A 24005-nucleotide genomic window follows, 5' to 3' on the forward strand; every position below is an offset into this window, starting at 1 on the left:
AGCTATAGTGGGACTCTTTGAGGTAACATTTCAACGTACACTCACCGGTCACTTTATTAGGTACACCCATCAAACTGCTCGTTTACGCAAATTTCTAATCAACCAATCACATGGCAGCAACTCAATACATTTAGGCATGTAGACATGGTCAAGACGATCTGCTGCAGTTCAAACAGAGCATCAGAATGGGGGAAAAAAGGTGATTTAAGTTACTTTGAACGTGGCATGGTTGCTGGTGCCAGACGGGCAAGTCTAAGTATTTCAGAAACTGCTGATCTACTGGAATTTTCACGCACAACCATCTCTAGGGTTTACAGAAAATGGTCTGCAAAAGAGAAAACATCCAGTGAGCGGCATTTCTGTGGGCGCAAATGCCTTGTTGATGCCAGAGGTCAGAGGAGAATGCCCTAGTAATGGTACTAGTAAGGTGTACCTAATAAAGTGGCCGGTGAATTAAATCACTGAAGCACTGAATTAAATTTCATGTTTCGCACCATGTCTTTAAAATATGTAAATGTATTTTACCACAGTATTTTCAATGGAGTTTCTGCACTAGCCTGCTTCTACTGACAGCGCTTGCATTCAAACAGTCTTTCATCTCGTTTTATGCTTAAATAAATAAATGCTTAAATCTGTTTAACTGAATGTATTTTAATTACAATACAACATCAATCCTGCAAAAGAAACCTTATAAAATAAAAACAGTCACATAAACCATATATCATTGGCTGAAAAACACTAGCTGTGCATATAGCCCATTCTAAAATCACCCTAGCGGCCCAGTAATGCAAAGTAATGCATCATTCACCATATTTTTACTTTAATCAATCAGTAAATGACTAGATGGCTACACAAAGACTCAAACTAAGGCGATATTAAAAATGTTGAGCGGAAACAGCTCGTCTGAGCACATCCCTGGCTGAGAAAGCCATGCGTGACTGTCTGCGAGAACATGGTGAGCTTAGACAAGTACATGATGTTTCCAAAAGACAACACACAATCTGCCAAGCCGGCAAAAGTGAGCGCTTTACAAACAGCTGCTGTCCTGTGAATGCTTTACCTCCTTGCTGATGTTCATCGGGATGTATACGCCAAACTCGCGGTACACTTGAGCCATGCCAAAGTAGGCGGCGGGATTTGTACCCATTCATTTACCACATCATTACTTTTTTCTGGAGTTTCGGGAACAGTTTGAGCCCATAACACACCAAAAACAGCCTCTCTGAGATTGAAATTAATAAAAGACACCGACCAAATAAAAGTGCAGAGGCAAATAGTTTTGCTAAATCAGAAAAGTCTCGAACAGTCCGCCATTTTCTCAGCAAGGAAAAGCAAGAGAGGAAAAAAGAAGAGAAAGAACTCTCACTACAGCATCGCTCTCCAAGTTTCTCCCTTTCTGTCCTGGCACCTTCACAAAACCTTCACCAGCGGGTCACTTGAGTCCAGAAGCATTCAGCTAATGGCGAGTGGACATCTTTTGTCTAAAATAAAACCTTTCGCCGAGCATTACACGAAAAAAAAACTACGAAAAAACCCACCTTCCAGGGGGGCTGAAAAAGGGGGTGGCGTTGGGAGTCATAGCAACGTCTACCTGGCAGGATGCCCATCGAGAGGACAAGAAGACACAGAAATCAGCTGAATTCAAACAATGCTGCCAAGTCACTCAGAGGAAGAAAAAAAGAAGAGGGAACATCTTGATATTTTAACGATGGTTTCTTGAGTAATTCTTAAGCGAAGAGGCTTGCAGACGGCAAAAAATAAATTAAAAAACACCCAGCCGGACTACGTGTCTCCTGTTGCCTGTGAATGAAGTGACTCAGTGAAGCTTTATTTCAAACACAGACAGCGATTAATCATGCATCCGTCCGTGAGTCATAATCGTAGTTTGTAGATTGTTGTGGGCTGAAGTAGTTTCCCACCAGGGCTTTATAAAGTGTGATGGCAGACTACGGGGAGAATATGTGGGCGTTTCCTGTTCGAGCGGTACACGAGATCACAGATGACCTCTGTATCGATTCAATACAGCCTCGGAGTTAAAATGAGGTGAAGGGCAAACAGCAAGAGGAAGCAACTATGGTTAGCAGAGGAAACTTAGCTATAATTTTAGTATTGGCTGGAAGAGAAGTGTTTGCGCTGAACTAATATTGCCTCAAACTCCTCAAAAATAGCCATGTGCAAAATACAGAAATATCGCAATTTAAATTCAAATAAAAGTGGATTGAAATTCGTATAACAAAATTTTGACTAGAAATGTAATGTTTGTTTTGTCAAGCAAAGAGTTAGATGGATAAAGTCTTGTTTTAATTTTGACTGACAGACAGAAAAATAAACAACAAACAATAGATAGATAAATGGAACAGGGTAGAACGGATGGATGGATGGATGGATGGATGGATGGATGGATGGATGGATGGATGGATGGATGGATCAACATAAAGATAGAACAGACAGACAGTTAGCCAGACAGATCAATAGACAGCCAGACTGATAGACAGCCAGACTGATAGACAGCCAGACAGACATCAATAGACAGTCAGACTGATAGACAGACAGCCAGGCTAATTAACATACAAACTGATAGACAGACTGACTGATCGACACAGACAGACAGGCAGACAGTTTGATAGACAGATCGATAGACAGCCAGACTGATAGAAAGACAGCTAACCAGACAGACAGACAGATCAATACACAGCCAGACTGATAGACAGACAGCCAGACTGATCTACAGACAGACAGATCAACAGACAGACAGATCAACAGACAGACAGATCGATAGACATCTGTAATGATAGACAGACAGCCAGACTGATAGACAGACAGACTTATACATACAGACAGACAGCCAGACTGAACGGCATACAGACTGGTAGACAGACAGACAGATCAACAGACAGACAGATAAACAGACAGATCCATAGACAGCCATACTAATAGACAGACAGATAGACAGACAGACTGATAGAAAGACAGACAGACAGACTGATAGAAAGACAGACAGACAGACAGCCAGACTGAACGACATACAGACGGATAGACAGACCGACAGGCTGATCTACAGATAGATCAACAGACAGCCAGCCAGCCAGCCAGACAGACAGACAGACAGACAGACAGCCAATCTGATACAGACAGACAGATTGATCAACAGGCAGACAGACCTACCTACAGACAGATTGATAATCAGGCAGACTGATAGATAGACAGACAGACAGACTGAAAAATAGACAGCCAGACTGATAAACTGATCAACAGGCAGACATATCAACAGACAGATAGACTGATCGACATACAGACTGATACACAGACAGACAAACAGACAGACAGATCAACATTCAATCAGACTGACAGACATTCAAAAATGTTGTGCAACTTTATTGTCTGAATAGTTCACTTCCTCTCCACTTTAAGCTTCACCACAAACGTCAAGAACTCCAGATTAGAAACTGAATCTGCTGGAACTAATTGAGTTAGAGGCACGTCAAGGCTCCTTTTGAATCGTTTCTTGGACACACAAGTGTACTTAAGACGAGCGTCTCGCTGAACCCAACACAAATATGTCATGACATCCCGATGATCTCTCTGTCTAGAGCGCCAATATGAGCGTTTCCCACACACAAACCGCCGCGTCGCCTACGGTCCCGCTCACAACACTGCCATTTGGATCAGATCACGCTGAACTCATCCACCCTTGCTCTTGGATGGATGAATTTCCCAACACACTCTGACAGCAGACAAACCGTCAGCAGATCTGCATCAAACCACAAGAGATGATCTGTTCAAGCTGATGCATGTGTGTGTATATATTGGTGTGGCCCCGAGCACACCAGAGGAATGAACCGAAGAAAAAAAGATGACATCTAAATCCTTATTCCAGACGTTTGACATTCAGCTGCCAGATATTGTTAGGCAGAGCGTAATTACTTTTTATGCTCAAAATTACTGGTTTGTAAATTACAGGTGCATAATTAAAACAATGAGACAGATATTCTATATATACATGTTTTTATTATTAAAATGAAGTGTTGTGTAATATACTGTATTAAGCGCTACATCAGTAGTAGGCAATATTAGACTCTTTAATTATTGTTAATTGTACTGCTTAAGCTGAGATAGATAGACGGAAGGACGGACAGACAGATCAACAGACAGACAGATGTAAAGATAGATGTAAAGTTAGACAGACGGATGGACGGACAGACAGACAGACAGACAGACAGATAAAAGCAGTTTGAAAAAGGATAGATAGATAGATAGATAGATAGATAGATAGATAGATAGATAGATAGATAGATGATAGATAGATAGATAGATAGATAGATAGATAGATAGATAGATAGATAGATAGATAGATAGATAGATAGATAGATAGATAGATAAAAGCAGTTTGAAAAAGGACAGACAGACAGACAGACAGACAGACAGACAGACAGACAGACAGACAGACAGACAGACAGACAGATAGATAGATAGATAGATAGATAGATAGATAGATAGATAGATAGATAGATAGATAGATAGATAGATAGATAGATAGATAGATAGATAGATAGATAGATAGATAGATAGATAGATAGATAGATAGATAAAAGCAGTTTGAAAAAGGACAGACAGACAGACAGACAGACAGACAGACAGACAGACAGACAGACAGACAGACAGACAGACAGACAGACAGATAGATAGATAGATAGATAGATAGATAGATAGATAGATAGATAGATAGATAGATAGATAGATAGATAGATAGATAGATAGATAGATAGATAGATAGATAGATAGATAGATAAAAGCAGTTTGAAAAAGGACAGACAGACAGACAGACAGACAGACAGACAGACAGACAGACAGACAGACAGACAGACAGACAGACAGACAGACAGACAGACAGACAGACAGATAGATAGATAGATAGATAGATAGATAGATAGATAGATAGATAGATAGATAGATAAAAGCAGTTTGAAAAAGGACAGACAGACAGACAGACAGACAGACAGACAGACAGACAGACAGACAGACAGACAGACAGACAGACAGACAGACAGACAGATAGACAGATAGATAGATAGATAGATAGATAGATAGATAGATAGATAGATAGATAGATAGATAGATAGATAGATAGATAGATAGATAGATAGATAGACATGTGACATTGTGACAGCTGGCAGACAATGTTAAAGGCAGAGTGTAATTACTTTAAGCTTAAAATGACTTGTATATCAATTACAGGTGCATAATTAAAACTGAGCTACATGAGATATTATATGAGGTGTTGTGTAATTTATTAAGCGGTATACTAATAGCAGCCAATATTAGACTCTTTTATTATTGGTAGACGAACAGTCGGATTAATGGAAAGACAGATGGACAAAGAAAATGATATGTAGAGCTATACCATAAATATGTTGGGACATTCAGCTGGCAGATAATGTTAAAGGCAGAGCTTAGTTACTTGTTATGCTTAAAATGACTACTATGTAAATTACAGGTGCATAAATAAAACTGTGAGCTACTTGAGATATATATATATATAGTTTTGTATTAAAATGAAGTTATGCATAATATATTAAGTAATATATTAGTAGCAGCCAATTATAGACTTTTATTATTATTATTATTAATTACTGTTTAAGCTGATATTAGTAAAAGATAATATCAGAGCTCTTTTTAAATACTTTTTTCTACTGTGCATTATATAATCATATCGGCAGAGTGAAAACTGTTACTTTTGTAAAATATGTCATAACATATTTCCATGTACATCATATGCTTTATTTCGTATTACTTCCACTTTTTATGATCAATAAGCTTCACACAGAAATGCCAACTGACCCAGCCAAGGCTCGAACCAGCAACCTTGTTGCTGTGAGGCGAACGTTCTAGCCACTGTGCCACCACGTCGCCCAAGTGGTGTTTAATGTAGAGAGAAATTTCCAATACATAATTACAGATAAAACTATTAATAACTTTTTTTTTTTGTCTTTGCCATGCTGACAGTACATAACATTTTACTAGTTATTTTGCAAGACAGCATTCAGCTTAAAGTGGAATTTAGAGAAAGACTTAAAGGGCCAGGAAACCCCCTCGTTTCAGCAGTGTGTTTTCACACCTCTACTTTGGAAAAATTCTGAAAAGTGGGCGTGTCCAGCTCTGTTTAGGGGGGAGTGTCGGAGGAAGAAAAGTGGGATGGTGTGGGAGTGTCTATTTGGGCACGCGCGAGTTTCAGAGTCAAAATACACACACACACACACAGGAGAAAGTGATGGTGTTTAACCTACATGGACATCTGTAGTCGAATTATTTGCCAAATTATTAAATGTTGGACTTTAACTGCAGTTTGGCTCTTTCATTCAGGGAATTCATTCATGCCCCTCGCGACAAACGAGATATTTGATTCGAGGAACTGCTTTAAGCGTGTATTCTTCATGCAATGTTTGATACCGCACGGCGAATGAGAGAAAAAAACCCTCCGCATTTCCCGGAAACTTAGATGCACACGGCAGGTAGCGTCAGAAAGCCGCGTGTGTTATTCCGGTCACTAAATGCGGTGAAAACCCTACACGAGGTTAAAGTTTGGTTGTGGTGCTAACATGTTTACACTCAGTGCAATGGTTAACTTTGTTCGATACGCTTACTAGGCTAAGCTAAATTAGTTTAATTAGGGAAGTATGAAGCACATTTTATTCAAGCATTTTAAGGACCCATGTTTGTTTTCAAGCACCTTGGCCTTGAATTCATGTCTGAAATGTCTTCATGTACTTTCAAGCAGCATGGGAAGAACCCTGATGATATAATGATAACAGTAATGCACACTACTTTACTAATAAAATGGCCAATTTATAAATATGCTGTCATGTCTAGTCTTACAAAGCTCCCAAAATAGAAGTGAACAACTTTTCATCAACGCCGGCTTGACTGTGAAAGTGATCAACACACAAACACACAACTAAACTACAGAGAGAATCCACCATAACCCATACAACACAACATTAAATCAGTTTGTGCATGTGTTTGCTGACATGTCCCGAAGAGTCAGGTCTGACAAATAAGTGTGTTTTCACGTCACTCCGAGCTTGAAGCAATAAATCCAGGCTCAGCGTGTGAGAGGTTCAGTCTCGAACACAGCCTGCCTTCAGAAGGGAAGAAGCTGAATTTATGCAGCGAAACGCGTGTTCTCCGCACATCATTTAGCCCGGCTGTGTCTGCTCCATGCATGATTGAGAAACACGCAAGGGGTGTGTGTGTGTGTGTGTCTGTCGCATGTCATTCAGAGGCTCTTCCTGCTTGCTGATTGTGACAGTACAGCGCTAGAGTGATATTTATACCATATCAGTGAGGCTTTCATTTACAGTTAGTCAGAATTATTAGCCCCCCCTGTTTTTTTTCCCCCAATTTCAGTTTAAATGGAGAGATGTTTTCAACACATTTCTAAACATAATAATATTAATAACTCATCTCTAATAACTGATTTATTTTATCTTTGCCATGATGACAGTAAATAATTTTTGACTATATATTTTTCAAGACACTTCTATACAGCTTAAAGTGACATTTAACGACTTAACTAGGTTAATTAGGTTAACTAGGCAGGTTAGGCTAAGTTGTATAATGATGGTTTGTTCTATAGACTATAAAGGAAAAAAAAACAGCTTAAAGGGGCTAATATATAAATAAGTTTGACCATACAATGGTGTTTAAAAATTAAAAACTGCTTTTATTTTAGCTGAAATAAAACAAATAAGACTTCAAAGAGGGGCTAATAATTCTGACTTCAACTGCATCATGTGCTAAATGACTTGACATAACAGTAAATGGAGTAACTAACATTTGGTACAGTATTTATTATTCCTTGTTAAAGTTAGTCAATAAAAATACAATTGTTGATTCTTTATGTTAGCTCAAGTCATATGTAAATAATAGAATAAAAAATATATATTTTGATACAGTACAAGGTGAAATTAACATTAACAAAGATTAATAAATGCTTTAAAAGCACATTAGTTTGATAGTTCATGTTAACTTAGGTGATTACCAATCAAAACGTCAGTGCTATATTAAATTCAATGGGAGAAAAAATTATTAAATAAAAATGTATTATTTTTATTGTTATTTTTATGTTAACACACTGTAAATATTAATATACTAGCATATAGAATGTAGTGTTACAGCTAACATTATTAAAGCATTTATTAAATCAGGCTTTTATGTGTTAAGAGCAAACATTAACTATGTTAATTTATATAGAAATTAACTTTATTCTAAATACGACAGAATGTATTAGATTTAATCAACATTAAAATAAACACACCTATTCACACACCTATGTCGGCTATTGTTAATTCATGATATGATATAATGTATTAAATAAGCTTAACAAATAAAATATTACATAAGGTCCCATTACTTGACAGTAAAGTGAATTGACTAATATTTGGTACAGTATTTATTCATTCTTGTTAAAGTTGCTCAATAAAAGCCAATAAATGTTGATTTTTATTTACACCCAAGTCCATTAAATAATTTTAATTTAAAAAAATCTATTTTAATTACAGTAATAAAAGGCTAGTAACAGTAGTACTAAGATCAATACATGCTTTAAACGTATATTTGTTTGATAGTTCATGTTAACTTGAACTATTACATAACCTTAAACATAACCTTATTGTCTCCATTATAAAGGATTAGTTTTACATTAAAATCAATGAGGGAAATAAATTAATTAATTAAAATAAAAGATAAAGGTATTGCAATGAAAGAAATAATACAATTAAGACATGGTTTGTCAAAATAAACACAGATTCTCCTGGCTCTCCTGTCTTCTTTTAATATTTAGCATAAATACAGCTTGGACATTCTACTAAACTTCTCTTTTGTATGTTCTATAAGCAGGTCACAAATGTTTTAAAATGACATGGTGGTTATTAAATAGTTATCAGAAGAATAAATTTGAATTACCTATAACAGTTTTTCCTGTCTTGTCACCTCACAAAAGGGCAATTTTATATCCAGAGAAGCAGCAAACCAAGGTCAAGTTCAACTGAGACCAGCAAAAAAGAAAAAGAAGCTAAATTAAAATAATATAATATATAATAATATTAATAAAAATAACTAAAATAAAATAAAAAATTTAAAAATAATAGTGATTTTGTTTTTAATTTCAGATCAAATCATAAATGTTTTTTAAATATTTAATGTATATTTATTTTTATATAAATATATAATAATTTAACAATATAATAACTTAATATTTATTGTATAATATTAAAGCATCCCTATAAATGGCAATTGTTTTATTGTTATTGTATGTTAGGATACTGTAAATACTAATATAATAGCATAAAGAATATAGTGTTACAGCTAACATTATTAAAGCATCACGTAACATTTATTAATTCAGGCTATTATGTAATATGATCAATCATTAACCATGTTAATGTGTTTAGAAATTAACTTTAAACCGAATACATTCTTAAAATACCTAATACAGTCTTAATTAGAATAATTAACGTTACAAATAAATTACAAAACAATTTTTTTTACAAAAGGTCCCATTACCTGACATACAGTAAAGTGAATGGACTAATATTTGGTACAGTATTTATTCATTCTTATTAGTTAGTCAATAAAAGCCAATAAAAGTTAATTTTTATTTACACTCAAGTCCATTAAATATAATTAAAATTTATTTAATAAAAAAATCTATTTTAATAACAGTAATAAAAGGTTAGTAACACTAGTACTAAGATTATTAATGCTTTAAACGTATATTTGTTTTAAGTTCATGTTAACTTGTTACCGATCAAAATTTCCATTATAAATGGTTAGTATTACATTAAATTCAATGGATGAAAATAAAAATAAAATAAAGGTATTACCATTAAAGAAATACCATAATGACAATATGATTTCTTAAAATGAACACCGATGCTCCTGTCTACTTTTATTATTTGGAATAAATACAGCTTGGACATTCTACTAAACTTCTTTTTTATTTTCTATGAAAGAAACCAAGTCTCACACATTTGAAATGACATTGCGGTTACTATATAGGTTATCAGAATAGAATATAGTACCTAGAAACAGTTTTTCCTGTCTTGTCACCTCACAAAAGGGCTATTTCATATCCGGAGAAGCAGCAAACCAAGGTCAAAGTTCAACTGCGATCAGCAAAAAAAAAATAAAGAAGCTAAAAGAGAGAGGTTTTCCCGCAAGACAGATCGAACCACTGAAAACCAGACAGGGGGGAAAATCAGACAGACGTCGCAGTAATGTGAAACAGCCATAATGCGGTCCCTTCAGCGGGGCAAACCAACTGCACACGCAGCAGCTCGCAGGGGTGAAGAAGCAGATGGCTGTGGAAAATCAACACTGGGTGCTCTTCTTCTTAATGGCAATTATTCATCCGCTCTATAAACAATGTCAGCGAAGGTGACGGAACAGTCTGACTTTAATCTGCCACATATGAGAAAAGCAGAAGAGTGTTCGACCGCACTGCAGCTCCCTCCTTAAAGCCACTGACCTCCACCATATACGAGCAAACCGGGTCATTAATGCCCAAAGTAAAATGTCAAACATTATTTCGAGACGCCTTGTTAATCTCCACTGCAAAAAAAAAAAAAAAAAAAAAACTTGATGTGCACTGATTCATTGGATTTGCTAAATATTACTAAATTAAGTGGTTCTTAACGATATATATGGGATTAATTTAAACAAACAAATTAAAATGTAGTAATGTTCAACTTCATTTGTTTGTTTAAATTCAGCCCATATAAATTGTTTGCATCCACTTGTCTTAAAAAATTTAGTAATACCAATGAATCTTTTTTTTTTCAGTGTGTGAGCTTGTTGGTAACTCTTGGGCACTGTTCAAATTCACTACTGTTTTGTTATGTTCTGGGATGAAAATATCCACTGGATTAAACTGCTATAAAAATGCATCAGATTCATTTTCAGATAATTCAGATATTATTTTTTTCATAAATCTGTTCGTCAATCTCAGTCCTGATCAAAAATACATCTTTAAAAATTACAGGATTTTAACTCTTAAATTGCCAAGTTCAAGGCAATGTTGTTTCACATGTCCAAGACTTTAATAAAAAAATAATAATATAAAAATAAATAAAAAAAATAAAATAAAAATCCAGTCCACAGTCCAGATCCGATCACGGGGTTTCAGACTCGGGGTATATACTTCCCGACCAGGACAGTTGAAATAAGAATTATTAAACCTCCCTTAATTTTATTTCTTTTTTAATATCTCTCGAATGATGTTTAACAGGGCAAGGAAATGTTCACTGTATGTCTGATATATTCTTTTCTTCTGAAGAAAGTCTTATTTATTTTATTTCAGCTAGAATTAAAGCAGTTTTACATGTTTTAAAAAACATTTTAGGGTCAATATTATTAGCCTCTTTAAGCTATACAATTTTCTACAGAAGCAGTCTACAGAACAAACCATTATTATGCAATAACTTGCCTAATTTCCCTTTTCTGCCTAGTCAACCTAATAAACCAAGTTAAGCCTTTAAATATCACTTTAAGAAGTGTCTTGAAAAATATGTAGTAAAATATTATGTACTGTCATCATGGCAAAGATCAAATAAATCCGTTATTAGAAATGAGTTATTAAAACTATTATGCTTAGAAATGTGTTGATAAAATCTGCTCTCCGTTACACAAAAAATAAACAGGGGGCTAAAAATTCAGGAGGTTTAATAAGGGTGCTTTCACACCTGTGGATCAATTATTTAGTTCTGAAACAGGAATTTAAATGGTTACATTGTTTTGTTTTGTTTTTTGTTCTTGGTGTGGTTCGCTTTAACACTGAAAAGTTTCTAAATGGACCAAAAGAGCTAAAACAAGTCACGTGTGAGTAAACTTTCTTCACATTGGTCAGAGTTTCACGGTTTATTGTTCAGTCCCGCTCAGCTGTCATGCATCCTTAAGTCAATTTATGATGATGAGCAATAAGACATTATAAGCAAAAAGCTGTGCTTTCGTTTTGAATGGTGACATCGTCACCAGATATAAATCAGAGGTAAGACTTTTTCATATACAGCAGTTGGCTTATATATTATAGGCTTTACATTGTAGAGAGAAATATTCGATAAACCAAGACTGCCGTTCAATTTTTCTAACAGATAAACAGCTCTTCTTATAGTTCAGCATACTTTCACTTTCATATTTTACATGAAATGTACATTTACCTGTAGGAATGATGATATCCCTCACGACTCTCTTCATATAGCTATATATAGCCTATGCCTATTGCATGTCCATAATACACTGTGGTATAGCCTGGTTCAGATCGTATTGATTTCTCACTACAATCGATCCGCTCCAGATATAGTTTCAATCTAGACAATCCATCTCAATCCAACCATCTCATTCAGGCGGTCTTGGACCGATTGCTTTGGCGCGGATCAGAACGTGATTGCTGGATTCACATATGTCAAATGAACCCCGCTAACTACGGAAATGTGCCAGGTTCCGAAACAAAAGTCTAGGTGTAAATGCACCCTAATTCTGACTTCAACTGTGTGTGTGTGTGTGTGTGTGTGTATATATATATATATATATATATATATATATATATATATATATATATATATATATATATATATATATATATATATATATATATATATATATATATATATTCATTATTATTTGTTTTGTTTAAACATTATAAAACACATTACAAAATTATACAAAATAGTAATTTGAGCAAAGCAAAAAATAAATTAAATAAACTTAAAAAAAGAAGAAAAGAAAAAACCCTAGTGCAATCTTACATACTGCAAATACCGGTCTACAATGTGCTGACCAGAACTATTATCCAGTACAAAGCTTTGAGTAGGGATACTCATTTTTTAACAAATCTATAGTTATGCGGTGGCAGAGAATTAGACCTTTTCTTGACTTCACACAGAAACAGCACCGCCTGCAGCATGACATCACTTTGATGCAGAAATGCTATAGGTTAAATGCCGGCAAAGTAGGAACATGGAAGCAGCTTGAAGCAGAAAGAGCAAGTAGGCCTGCGGTCTGGAAGAATGATAAAGTTAATGATGACAACATTGCCATAGCAAACTGTGAGATGTGGGAATGTCTGCCAAGTATTTTAAGTTGAGGTGCTACTTGTTTTAATAGACGTTTATATATATATATATATATATATATATATATATATATATATATATATATATATATATATATATATATATATATATATTTACTGTTGCACTGAAGTCCAAAAGTGAAGAATTGATATTATTTTTATTTGATTGTTCAAGCTACCTCACAGAAGTGTTCTCTTTGTTAACAGAGATATTGAATGTTAAAATAAGGTGAATTAAACGAAAAATAAGGAACATCCTGGATCTGTTTCTTCATTCTTCTTATTTATATTTTAATGTATTATAGAACCCAACAGATTGGGTTTCGGTATTGGTAGATACTCTAAATCAAATGACTTGGACTCGAGGGCAAAAAAAAAAAAAAACCTGATCGGGACATCACAAGTGTTTTTATCACCAAAACAGTGATTTCATTTGTAAACCTGGCAATTAAAAAGTTAAAATTCTGTAATTTTCTAAGCAATTTAGTAGTTCTGATCAGGACTGAGGTTGATTAACAGATTTATGCAAAAGAAAATTTAAAAAAATATATTTATCAGATGCATTTTTAATTTAGTAGATGTTTTTATCCCGAACATAACAAAAAGGTAGCATTTGCCAAGAGTGTATTGTTGAGATTTCTTTTAAATTCAAAGCACTTTACCAAAATATGTGTTGATATAAGATTTGTCACCAAAATCATTCTGCTAGCTGAAACACAGATAAATGTATGGCCGAATTAAGACTCAAAATCACCTCAGAGTGGATGAAAACATCCCCAATAGCACACAAGGGTTAAAAAAAAAATTGGTTAATTCAGTGTGTTGCTTATAATAATTTGCAAATATTACAAGCAATTTTTGTCAGTGTTAAATCCCCCCCCCCCCCCCCCCCCCAAAAAAAAAAAACAAACAAACAAACACACACTCTAAGGGATATGCATATGCAAACACGTTTATGGGAATGTAATGAAATGCATCTGCGGGCACAAAGGCTGATTAAAGCAAACACAATAAACAGATCTGCTACTCGCAGTTTGCTTTAGATCCTCAGGAGATCGAGCCAACTAAAACACAAAGTTGAAGGCACAAATAGGTTTTTGTGCAGTGAGATTTGAGCTTTCCCAGAGCAGAGAGGCCAATGCCTTCTGCTTCCCTTTAAATGCTTGCAGAGTTTGCCAGGCAACGAGCCAAGAAAATGACTTTGTTTGACCCAACTGCCAATCAGTTGTGCTGGGTGGGTCCGTCTTAAACGCTAACACCTTTTCTGTGAGCCTCATTGGCCGCCGAGGCCTCCAGTAGGCAGAGACAGGTTGAGAAACAAGGCTGTTGACGGGGGAAAAGGGAAGCAGAAAGCTGGTGCAGAGCAAAGCTTCAGCCAATGGGAGCGGAGCAGCTAAATGCATTTAAAAAAAAAACAACTGCTAAATGCATTGATTAAGCGAAAGCTCATTTCATGAATTTATTTATGGGTGCAGGGCTAAAACTTTAATCAATAACCCTAATTTAAAGTCCTTACATGGGATGAGAAATCAAAACTGTTGCATGTTGCCAGGCAGCTTTTTAAAAGCACCCAATCACAGCGCAAACTCTAATTTGCTGATTTGCAAAATAAACAGATCCTGCGAAATGCAAAGTTTCCCACTACCCGAGGGAATTAATCACTTCAGATGCAACAGTTTGAGGCTCGTTTTGGAATCTACATTTTAAATAAAAACTAATACATCAAATTTAAAGGTCTCTATTAAATTACGGTCAATAATAAAATTACAAAGGATTTGTAATTTAATGAGGTATTGCAGAAACAGTGCACATTGAGAAAAAATAACTGCTGAATGCATGAAATAAACTAAAGCTCATTTCATGAATTTATTTATGGTTGCAGGGCTAAAACTTTAATCGATAACCCTAATTTAAAGTCTTTACATAGGATGAGAAATCAAAACTGTTGCATGTTGCCAGGCAGCTTTTTAAAAGCACCCAATCACAGCGCAAACTCTAACTTGCTGATTTGTAAAATAAACAGATCCTGCGAAATGCAAAGTTTACCATCAAACTTCAATGTCAAGGTCAAATTTCCAAATTACGGTCAATGACAAAATTTTAAAGGATTTGTAATTTAATGATGTATTGCAGAAACAGCGCACATTAGTCCCTTTCATACATCATAAATATAAAAAAAAAAAAATTACCGGAACGACTTTACTGGTAAATACAAAAAAAAAAAAAAAAAAAAACACTGTTCACACTGGCGAGGATGTTCCACAATTTCTCCGGAAAATTCCGTTCTCACATCCATTCCAAAATACAGGTAAATTCTGACATCATTAACCAGAAATGAGCTCTAAACGGCTGCGCTTGTATTTGTAAACATAAAAGTGGTCAGCCTTTGGTTGATGGTTTCACTTTTATTTAAAGCTTTAGCATTCATGCAGCTGCTTCGTCTCAGAAACATCCAAAGGCTGAAGTGCTCACCACAGCTAAATGTTTACACATTTGACGACTTTACAAATTGCTGTGGATGGATAAGCATTGTGAACAACTTCAATGAAAACATATGGAGGAACACTTTAACATGTCGGGATGTACGTAATATGTGTGCGCTGGCGCTCACCGGTTTCTTCACGTGCATATGCGTCAAGCAACTTAAGCAGAGCTTGAAGGTAAACGAGCAGCGGTTTATCATAAGCATTTTATAGATCATTTTTCACACAGTTGGCATTATGAAGGAACATAGAAACATTATCTGTCTAACATCTAGCAGCTAAATGTGTCTGGAAAAATATTTAGGGCTTTTGTTTTCATCGATGATGTGAATACGTCTGAATGTTCCAATTGGCTGGAGTAGACGTCTCATGTCAGTGCGGTCTAAACGTGACGGAATATTTTCTGGCAATCTACCTTCTGCGTCCACACAGCGCAGCATTTCGGCAAATTACTGGTAATGTTACAACTTCTCTTTCCGGAAAATTGCTGAAACGAATTTACCGGTATTTTTCAAAATGGGCCTGTGCACACATACAGACCATTCCGGAAAATTGCTGGTAATTTTCCAGAAAGGTCTGTATGTGTGAAAGGGGCTAATGAGGAAAAGAAAACATTGCACTGATCAAACTAAAGCTCATTTCATGAATTTAATTATGGGTGCAGCTTTTTAAAACCACCCAGTCAAAGTGCAAATTCCAATTTGCTGATTTGCAAAATAAAAGAATCCTGCGAAATGCAAAGTTTACCACTCCCCGAGGGAATTAATCACTTCAGATACAACAGTTTTATACTCTATTCAATTCAAGTTTATCTGTATAGCACAATAATTATTGTTTCAAAGCAGCTTTGCAGAAGTTGCATATTATTGCATTACAATAAAATTAGGGTTAAGGTTATTAGTTAGCACAGCTTAGCTTTATTAGTTACTAATAACCTTTAGCTAATTTACTAGTAGCTTTCAGCTGTTAGTTATTATATATAAACATAGTTAATCTGCAGTTATTTAGTACATAGGCTCATTCTGAAAATGTAGCCCTATATACATTTCTGGAGATCGCAAATTATGTAGCCAGAGGAATGAATGGCTGCATTTCATCTTTAAAATAAACGGTACAGGGCAGTATGACGCCGTTCATTTTCGCACTTACCAGCTGACTGCTTATCGCCATGTGGACGGCTTTACCGCTGTAATTTGAATCAGGCAAGGAACGGTTTTAGAAAGCGGGTAAGACAAAAACAAAATTCAAAAAATAAAACAAACAAGTAAATAATGTATGTGGTAAAATCTGAAAACTTTGTATAAATCAGGAATTTTCATGAACGCTTTTCAAAACACTGTTGGTTGGGTTAAGGGAAGTGGATGTACGCTGGTCAATCTGTGCTTTTTAAAACACTATCGGTTGGGTTTAGGGAAAGGATTGAGTTGTGGGGGGGATCGGTCAGTTGGTCGGTCAGTCAGTCGACAGCGACTTTTGGTGGATTTACGTGAGAAGAGCAGGTGTGAATGGCTCTCGCGAGAGAAGTTTGAGATCTGAAAAAGCGTACACAGCAGCCTCTGGCGGATTGGCAAAAACAAAAACTGCAAAAAAAAAAACCAAAAAAAACAACATATCTCCGGGGACATATTTGGCGCTCTCCAGAAATTTATACAGGGGTACGTAATCAGAACAAGCTTGGGTATAGTATATGGAAGATGTCCATATGTACATGTTTATTGAAGTGTATATGTGTATTAAGTGTTTGTGTTTATTCTGGAATCTACATTTTAAAAACCAAATAAATCAAATATCTAGGTCTCTATTACATTACAGTCAATAACAAAATTAAAAAGGATTGAATGACGTAGTGCATAAACGGTGCACATTGATCATTGACTGAATCCTTGCTAACCGCTAGCGACATGCAGACATTGATCTTGTTTACCATCACAAAGAATCAATCGATATGTTTATATTCCGCATATTACAATTTGTCAGAGGAAAAACTATACGGCATGTGACCGAAGAGGAGGCGATCAATAAAAATGCCATTAAATAAGTCTTGAGAAAGCAGCATGTTAATTGAGCGAGACCATTCAAATGAATTCAAACGACTTCAGGCTTAATTAGTCTTGCTTACTCTCAGGAGCGGCAGGTAACGAGCCGAGGGGAAAAATGAATCTCAGCATAGCTCATCGACTCTTCTGAAACTCACCGGACTGGACACAAATAGGATTTCATGTTCATTATAACTACAGAGATGGAGATTCTTGACACAAAGGAGGCTGTCAGACTGATTTGGGCTAATCAGACACATCCTAAGAACAACTTTGCTTTAAGTACGAGAACTGGATGATATTTCAACATCCCAATGCAGATTTTAGCTTAAAATGTTGGTTCATTTTATCAAAAAAATTCAACATTAAAGGAATTTAAATGCAAAATTTAACATTTTTAGCTTGTCCTGGGGCAATATGGTCCTGTTTTACTTAATTTGTTATTAAAGTATTGCACTTTTCAACCAAAAATTCTTATATGACCAAGCAGTTCTCAACCAGTCACATAATATATACTATGTTGTAATTTGTACACACACAGGGTCTGAGAGTAACATCATTTCTGACTGCACATGTGGCAAAGCTGACAATAAAGCTGACCTTGACATTAAAATCAAGGTGTTTCTCCACATTGTGATAATTATTTATTCATATAAACAGTCGAAAAGCATTTAATTACAGTATGTGTTTTTATTTCCAACCCTTGTTTATCAAAACTGTGCCTAAACGTTCTGTTCAAATATAGCATTCTACATCTAACATATCTGAAATTTATTATTATTATTTTTTAAAAAGGGTTAAATTAAGTGATAACAAAGTAAAAGCATGGTAACATTACATTTTTATTATATTTTCCTTCAAATATACTTAATGAGGAGTTGCCGATTAGTGGTTTTAGCTGTAAAATATGAAATCATGTCTGTTTTTTTTTTTTTTAAATATGAATTATATTTGAACTTGAAAGCATCTTAAGTGTTATAGTTTACTCAAAAATTTTAATTATTTTATTATTTACTCAGCCTTGACTCGTTCTAAACCACTGACTTCTATAGTATTTGCTTTTCCAACCATGGAAATCAATAGTTACAGCTAGGTTTCTCTGAACCTTCTTCAATATATCCTTCTTTTGTGTCTAACAGAACAAAAACCTCTTAAGGGTGAGTAAATGATGCCAGAACAGTCTTCTTCTTTTTTTTTTTTTTTTTTTGCTAAATTACCCCTTTAAGTAACTGAATGAATCAATAATCACTCTGACTGGATGAATGATTTAAAGCTTAACTCTTTTAATCAGAGGTGGTGAATTAGTCCAAAATTATAAGTGTTGATATTTTCTCTCTTAATTTTACTACAATTATTTGCATTAATTATCTATTTACATTCCTCTTGTAGTGTTTTTGCAATCTGTACACACACAGGGTCTGAGAGTAACATCATTTCTGACTGCACATGTGGCAAAGCTGACAATAAAGCTGACCTTGACAAATACAGGTGTTTCTCCACATTGTGATCATAATTTATTCATATAAACTGTCGAAAAGCATTTAATTCCAGTATTTGTTTTAATTTCCATGCCTAGTTCATCAAAACTCAGACCCCCTAGGTTATCACAATTCCATGATCAGTGAATTCAACGAAAAATAAAAATAAAATAAAAATGTCGCGAATGTTTGCTATCCTGCAAAATTCTTGAACGCAAAATAAAAAAAATGGAAATAACATCATAAAACATCTAAATCTAAACCATATAATCAATTTATATTTATTTCAGTTTGCAATCAATTGTTTTACATGACATAGACGTTGCATACGCAGCGCACGTGATGTATTTGATTATCTCTCGAAAAATGACGTCTCACCTGCGCCCTCACAGTCCAAACATTACATGAGAGTGGGGGAGAATGTTTTGCAGCCTGAGCAGTAAGCAGACACAAATGAAGCCAAGTGATTTGCATGTGAAGTCAACATCCTGTGGCACAAATTGGGCATTTTGTGCTTCAGACTACAAAAGAAAGTGGGAAACATCTAACAACTGGAACAATGGAACAGACAGGACAGCAAGCAGCTGGTTCAAGGATGATGGCCGCTGGACGTGACAGAATTAAAGGACATCATTTGTGCTTTTTGTATGGCTGGAATAATGATGTACATCAAATCTATAAACGATTTCATTTAACTCTTTTTTCCTGCAGTTAACAACAGAAAAAAATTCCCTGTCATTGACGAGTTTTACGGCAATCTGTGTTTTAGGTGTATTACGGTAGGGGAAGCCCTAACATGTAATGTGAAATGAAACATGTGAAATGTGCTGAAAGAAACTAAGATTGTGGATAAAAATAAGATTTATACAACCTTCCTTTGGCTTAATCCCTATCGTGTTAGATCAGTTTTAGATTTGAAATAAAGAGGCTTTATTTTTATGATTTGTGTCATTGTCGTTATGTCAGATTACACACCTAACATAGTAGGCTTCCTAATATGGTAAATAATAATAATGATAATAAATATATTTTATATATCTGCATATATACATATACACATACATACAGTTGAAACCAGACGTTTACATACACTGTATAAAAAGGCACAAAACCATTAAAAAAAAAGTCTGATGTTAATGTGACTACACTTTTTTTCTTTTAGGTAAGTCAGGGTTATTAAATGTGTTTCTGTTATGCTTAATAGCAGAATAATGAGAGAGATGTTTTTTAAGAAATTGTTATCAATTATTTAAAGTCAAATTTACATACAATAAGATTATTATGCCTCTGAAAAGGCTCAGATGATGGTGTCAAGGTTTTGGAAGTTTCTGTTTTTGGCTAATTAACAACATCTGAGTTAATTGGAGGCACAACTGTAGAATAGTATTTAAGGAAAACCTTGAACACACTGCTTCCTTGTGTGACAACATGGGAGAATCAACAAGCCAGAATCAACAAAAAAGCCAGATTACAATTTGCTAAATTACACTGGGAAAAAGAAGAATTTTTGGAGACATGTCCTGTGATCTGATGGAACTAAGATTGAACTGTTTGGCCATAATGACCAGTGTTACATTTGGAGGATAAAGGGGAAAGCTCACAAGCCTAGGAACACCATCCCAACTGTGAAATATGGCGATGACAGTATCATGTTGTAGGGCTGTTTTGCTTAGGAGGCACTGGTCCACCTCACAGCATAGATGGCATCATGAAGAAATACTGAAGCAACATCTCAAGACATCAGCCAGGAAATTAAAACTTGGCCACAAATGGGTCTTCCAAACAGACCATGACCCTAAGAATACTGCCAAATTAGTAAAAATGTGCTTTAAGGACAACAGAGTGAATGTTTTGGAGTGGCCATCACAAAGCTCTGATCTCAATCTTATAGAACATTTTTGGGCAGAGTTGAAAAAGCCTGTGTAACCAAGACAGCCAACACATCAGACTCAGTTACACCAATTCTGTCAGGAGGAATGGGCCAAATTCCTTCAAGCTATTGTTAGAAGCTTGTAGAAAGATACCCAAAACATTTGACCAAAGTTATACAGTTTAAAACCAAAGCTAAAAAAATACCAAGTAAATGTATGTAAACTTTTAACTTTCTAGAAATTATTAAAATAATTATCAATAAAAAAATGTCATTATTCTGGCATTTAGCAAAATGTAGATAATTTAGGTAATCCTAACGGACCTAAAATAGTAAACGTTTAGTATAATTTACCATCTGATATTTTTTTTTTTAATGCTCATGTTCGTTTTTTTAGAGTGTATGTAAACTTCTGGTTGTAACTGTTTGTGTGTGTGTGTGTGTGTGTGTGTGTGTGTGTGTGTGTGTGTGTGTGTGTGGACACAAATCTGTATAATGCCATGGGTATGACACAGGTATTACAAAAAGGAGGTGAAATATGAGGACATTTGGTCCTCATTTCTCAAAATGCTTATAAATCACAGGATGAGTTTAATCAGAGAGTAAAGCTGCACACAGTCTCCTGTGATAGTTGGGTTTAGGGGTGAGGTGGGGTGAGGGCAATACAATATTTGGTTTGGACAGTATAAAATGAATGGAAACCTATGTAATGTCCCCACTTTTCACAAAAACAAACATGTGTGTGTGTGTATTAATATATATTTAAATAGATTTTTTCTGCAAATTTCTGGGAATTACCACCTGAAAACTGTAAACTTCTGTACAAATGTAGCATTCTGCATATAGCACATCTGAAAATTATAAAAACATGACTAAATGTTTGCTTACGGGTTAACAAATGTTTCCAGCTTCACAATATGACAGCACTGGAGAATTTAAGACAGTCATTTTAACCTGCCTTCCTGTCTTTTCTGGGCACCTTCCTTCAATATTTCTCTCTAAGTCTTTTCTCTCTAAGGCTTTTGTTGTCTCAGAAAATACCCTGCAGACCAGACAAGAGACCTCAGACAAAAAAAAAGACACACTTGAAATACACACTTAAGACTCATTTGCAGCAATCATCCACAATTATAGAGGCCGGCAAAAAGTAAGACTTCCCAATCAAGTGGAATATATTAAATCCCATGCTTGTGAAATGACCATGAAGAGGATGTTTTATTGAGTCCTGCTCTCTGACCTCTCTTACATCATCTGCAAGCAAAAAGTATAACGCTCCAGTTTAGCCGCAGTCTGTCAAACAAACTTAACTGGGTGAAATTTATACAATTACATGGACTGCGTTAAAATACAGACTTGCAAAGCATCGCCTGTGTCCTGTTCTTAAACTCCTTTTTTTTCTGCAACCGTGATAAAAAGCGTTAAGCATGGAAATCACGGCATTTTCCACTGCCTGATCCATTGCTGATTCAGCAGAACGCTGAAAGGGCACAGCAGGAATGATATGGAAAGGCATAATTATGATTCACCCCTGCACCGCGCAGGAAATTGCTGAACCAAAATTGTTTTGCATTTCTTGTGCACCTCTGAGTAAACAAAGAGAGTGAGACGGAGTGCACATTTGCATACAAGGAGTAAACTAATTTCTTTGACGAATAGCAAACTTTGTGAACATGACAGTCTAAACGATATGATCACTGATTATTAGCCTGGCAGGGCATTGACGATCATTGAACGAGCCCTATGAAATGAGAGAGTTTAGATAATCAGACAGTTTTAGTGGCACTTTTACAATAAGTCAATGGGATGATGTGCGGACACACAAGCCAATCAGCATCATCTCTTTAATTAGCAGAGACACTTTGACTCTTATCTTTGCACTCATTTTCTTTTGAACATAAAAGGGTAGAGTATATTGTTTAATTGTTTATTGTTATAGCAATATTTATTTTTATGCATTAAATATTGCAATATGAATACAGTTTCAAAAGACGATGTTTGAATTGCACTGTTTGACGTTTTTTTTGTATAGAAATTAAATAATCACAATGCGAAAATATATATTTTTCTTCCTTTGCTTTGTCTCGTTTTTTAGTTCAAATATCTAAGAATTCTTGTAGATCACGTCAAATTATGGTTTTGTTTTTGCCTTCAGAAGAAACGATTTAAAATTAGTATTATAATATATATGTATATATATATATATATATATATATATATATATATATATATATATATATATATATATATATATATATACATACATACACATATATGTATATATACACATACACACACATATATATATAAATATATATATATACATATATATATATATATATATATATATATATATATATATATATATATATATATATATATATACATATATACATATATATATATATATATATATATGGGTCAATGACGTGACGCTCATTTTTTTGTGTCCATGTCTTTTAAATAAATTCAAGTAGGTTACAGTTTCAAAATAAATAAGCAAATTACTTGCATACATTCTCTATTTTGAGGACCAAGTTTAATTTTTTGGTTTTAATCCATTTTAAGAAAATTTTTAGGGGATTATTGCAAGAATGTCAATGTGGTGTAACCAAAAAAAATTGGTACCAAATAGTTTACCTTGTTTAAAAAATGTGAAAGCCTCAATGAAACATTGTATCGGCTAGTCTGGCATAATTTTACATTAGACATATTTAATAGTAAATAAAGGTAAATATAGCACAATTGTTTTAAATATTATAATTCATTTGGGGAATTTTTTCTGTCACCTCAAATTTCTGAAATGTCAAGATGGTGTAACCACCATTTATTGAGCCATTTTGTTAATATTGTGCACAAGACAGTTAGACAGGAAATTGAATCACAGAGAAGAACTCTTGATAAGACTAATTGCTGCATGCAAAGGTTAGTAACTCTTTTTAAAATGTGAGATACTTTGACCTTTTTAAGGTATGGTCAGCTATTCTTAGATATGCATGTCAAATGGTAAGACCC

The 24005-nt window shown here is 34.8% G+C and overlaps 1 protein-coding gene across 10 annotated transcripts in view; it reads right to left on the bottom strand.

Annotated features, from left to right (window-relative positions):
* Positions 1–24005, bottom strand: part of LOC147835144 (uncharacterized) — a 137267-nt gene that overhangs the window by 46715 nt on the left and 66547 nt on the right. For 3 of the 10 annotated variants that reach the window (XR_015501438.1, XR_015501437.1, XM_087271230.1), the window contains exon 1: positions 1061–1552. The exons of the other annotated variants lie outside the window; for them this stretch is intronic. Coding sequence is in view for 1 of the 3 variants with exons in the window: in XM_087271230.1 (XP_087127356.1) it covers positions 1061–1151 (91 nt within the window). In the remaining 2 variants the exon portion in view is untranslated. Of the gene's footprint in view, positions 1–1060; positions 1553–24005 lie in introns of those variants that run through there. 10 annotated transcript variants of the gene reach the window in all.

Source organism: Danio rerio, chromosome 10 (genome assembly GCF_052040795.2).
Source record: "Danio rerio strain M-AB ecotype USA chromosome 10, GRCz13ab, whole genome shotgun sequence".
Lineage (NCBI taxonomy): Eukaryota > Metazoa > Chordata > Actinopteri > Cypriniformes > Danionidae > Danio > Danio rerio.